The following is a 2500-nucleotide window of genomic DNA, read 5'->3' as shown; positions in this document are numbered from 1 at the left end:
TCAATATTGATAGCATAATTTTTCATTATCATTTTCGTTGTTGTGATTCGCGAAAGTGACACTGAGTAAATATTATGAAAAAAGAACGAAAAGAAGAAATAAAAAAAACAGGAAAAAGACAGGACGATATCTAAGAATCAACCACCTTCCTTCTGAGTCGATAACAATACCATAATAATGATGATGATAGTGATGAAAGAAGGTTAAAGAAACCAGAGAGATAATAATAATAATCACATTAACATAATGATAAAAAAAAACTAACAACAAAGGCAGTAGAGAGGTATCTCAGCGTGCCAGGATTAACACCACGCCGCCAAAACAAGTTCTCACCTTGAGACTTGGTTACAGAGACAGATGGTAACGCCTTAGTGAGAAAAATGGTTGCGTCATAATACGCTTGTTTGTTTTTAAAGCCTTAACATGGACCAAGACTCTGTGGCTACGGAAGAGGTCGAGAGGCATTGGTAATGTTTATGTCAAACAATTATTTGCAAATGATGATGTTGATAACAAAAACAATAATGATAATGATAATAATTGTAACAACAACGATAGTAATATTATTATTGATAGAAATTATGGTGATGATAATGATAGCAATGATAATGATAATGATAATGATAATAATAATAATTATAGTAATAATAATGATAATGATAATAAAAATAATAATGATTATTATTATAATCATGATAAAATAATCATATTGATAAGATAGTGATAATGATAATATCAATGATGATGATGATAACAAAAACAAGAACAATAATGATAATAATGATAATATTGATAATAATAATTATCATTATTATTATCATTATGATTATTATCATTATTATTATTATTATTATTATTATTATTATTATTATTATTATAATTATAATCAGTAGTAGTAGTGGTAGTATTGTTATTATTATTATTATTATTATCAGTATTGTTGTTATTATTATTATCATCATCATTATCATTAGTATTAGTATTATCATTATTATGATGATGATGATGATGATTATAACTAATGATAATGATAATAATAGTAATAATAATTTTGATGATGAAGATGATAATAATAATAATGATAATGATAATGATAATGATGGTAATGATAATAATATCAAGAATAATAGTTATTATTATAATCATAGTATAATAATTATGATTATGATTATAACTATAATCATAATAATAACGATGATGATGATGATGATAATGATGAAATAATGAAATTATGCTGATAATGATGATTATGATAATAATAATGATAATAATAACAATAACGAAAATAATAATAATAATAATAATGATATAAATAATGATAATAATAATGACGATAATAATAATAATAATAATGGTAGAATATTCACAATGTACAAATTGTATTTAATAAAAAATGCGACAGCAATTTTGAAATCCTCCTGATTTTAATTTCATTATTATCATTATTATTATATATTATTGTAATAATAAAAATCACCATAATCATAATGATAAGAATCGTGATAATGATGAGGATTATGATATTAGCGATAAAAACATTTAATATTTAGTTGCATTTACCTTTTTTTTTTTTTTTTTTTTTTTTTTTTTTTTTTTTTTTTTTTTTTTTTTTTTTGGCTGGTATTGACAACAAATATGGATGGTGTAAAGAAGGTATTTAACTTGCAATGGCAATTATTTTCAACACCGCATTTTATCGTTATTGTCCCATTATAAAAAAAAAATTAACTTGTATTAGTTTTGCATTAGTGAAATAAAATAACAATAGTAAAGAATAAACAATCCAATTATAACATGATTATCACCACAACACTTATTGGATTATTGCTCAACAAAAACAAAAGAAAACAAAAACGGTAATAACAAGGCAGAAATATAATTATTAAAGATATATTCCTAACTTTCTACATCCATTACTGCTGAAACATTCCCCAACAAAAAAACAACAACAGTAACAACAAAGTAATAATAAAGACAGCATTAAAGTTGTTGTTTTTTTTCCAGTCTTCCCACGGGCATTATTAACGTTCTCTTCAATATTTCCAACGGGCATCATTAGAGTTCTTTCCAATCATCTCGCAGGCATAGCCACTGAACTATTCCTAAATAAATAAATGAAAAAAAAAACATTAATACCAATGTCAAAATAGACCCCCCACCCCCCGCCCCATTAAAGTTTCCTCTTCCTCTGCTCCCATGGCGGCAGGAGCGCTTGCTGGCAATCCCGCCGCCACGGTAAGCACCGAGTGTCAGACAACTCAATGAGATAGCCGTAAAAAGCTGACCCAGGCCGGGCCATATCTAGAAGGCCCGGGCGAAGCTAGAACTTCGCAAACCAAACCACCATCCTCTGCTCTCTCTCCAGGTATCATTGGCATCCTGCTCACGTGGATCACGCCGCTGGCCATCGCCCCGACGGTCGCCCTCGTCGGCCTGTCGCTGTTCGAGGTGGCCGCCGACAAAGCCGCGCAGCACTGGGGCATCTCCTTCATGTGAGGGG

General features: G+C 29.0%; 1 protein-coding gene across 2 annotated transcripts in view; it reads left to right on the top strand.

The window, feature by feature from the left end:
* LOC125030736 (solute carrier family 23 member 1-like) overlaps window positions 1-2500 on the top strand; it is a 21156-nt gene that overhangs the window by 9782 nt on the left and 8874 nt on the right. For both annotated transcript variants that reach the window (XM_047620989.1, XM_047620990.1), the window contains exon 5: window positions 2366-2492. In XM_047620989.1, coding sequence (XP_047476945.1) covers window positions 2366-2492 — 127 coding nt within the window. The remainder of the gene's footprint in view (window positions 1-2365; window positions 2493-2500) is intronic.

The sequence above is a fragment of the Penaeus chinensis genome, chromosome 11 (genome assembly GCF_019202785.1).
Source record: "Penaeus chinensis breed Huanghai No. 1 chromosome 11, ASM1920278v2, whole genome shotgun sequence".
Classification (NCBI taxonomy): Eukaryota; Metazoa; Arthropoda; class Malacostraca; order Decapoda; family Penaeidae; genus Penaeus; species Penaeus chinensis.
This window is presented reverse-complemented; position numbering and strand designations above follow the sequence as displayed.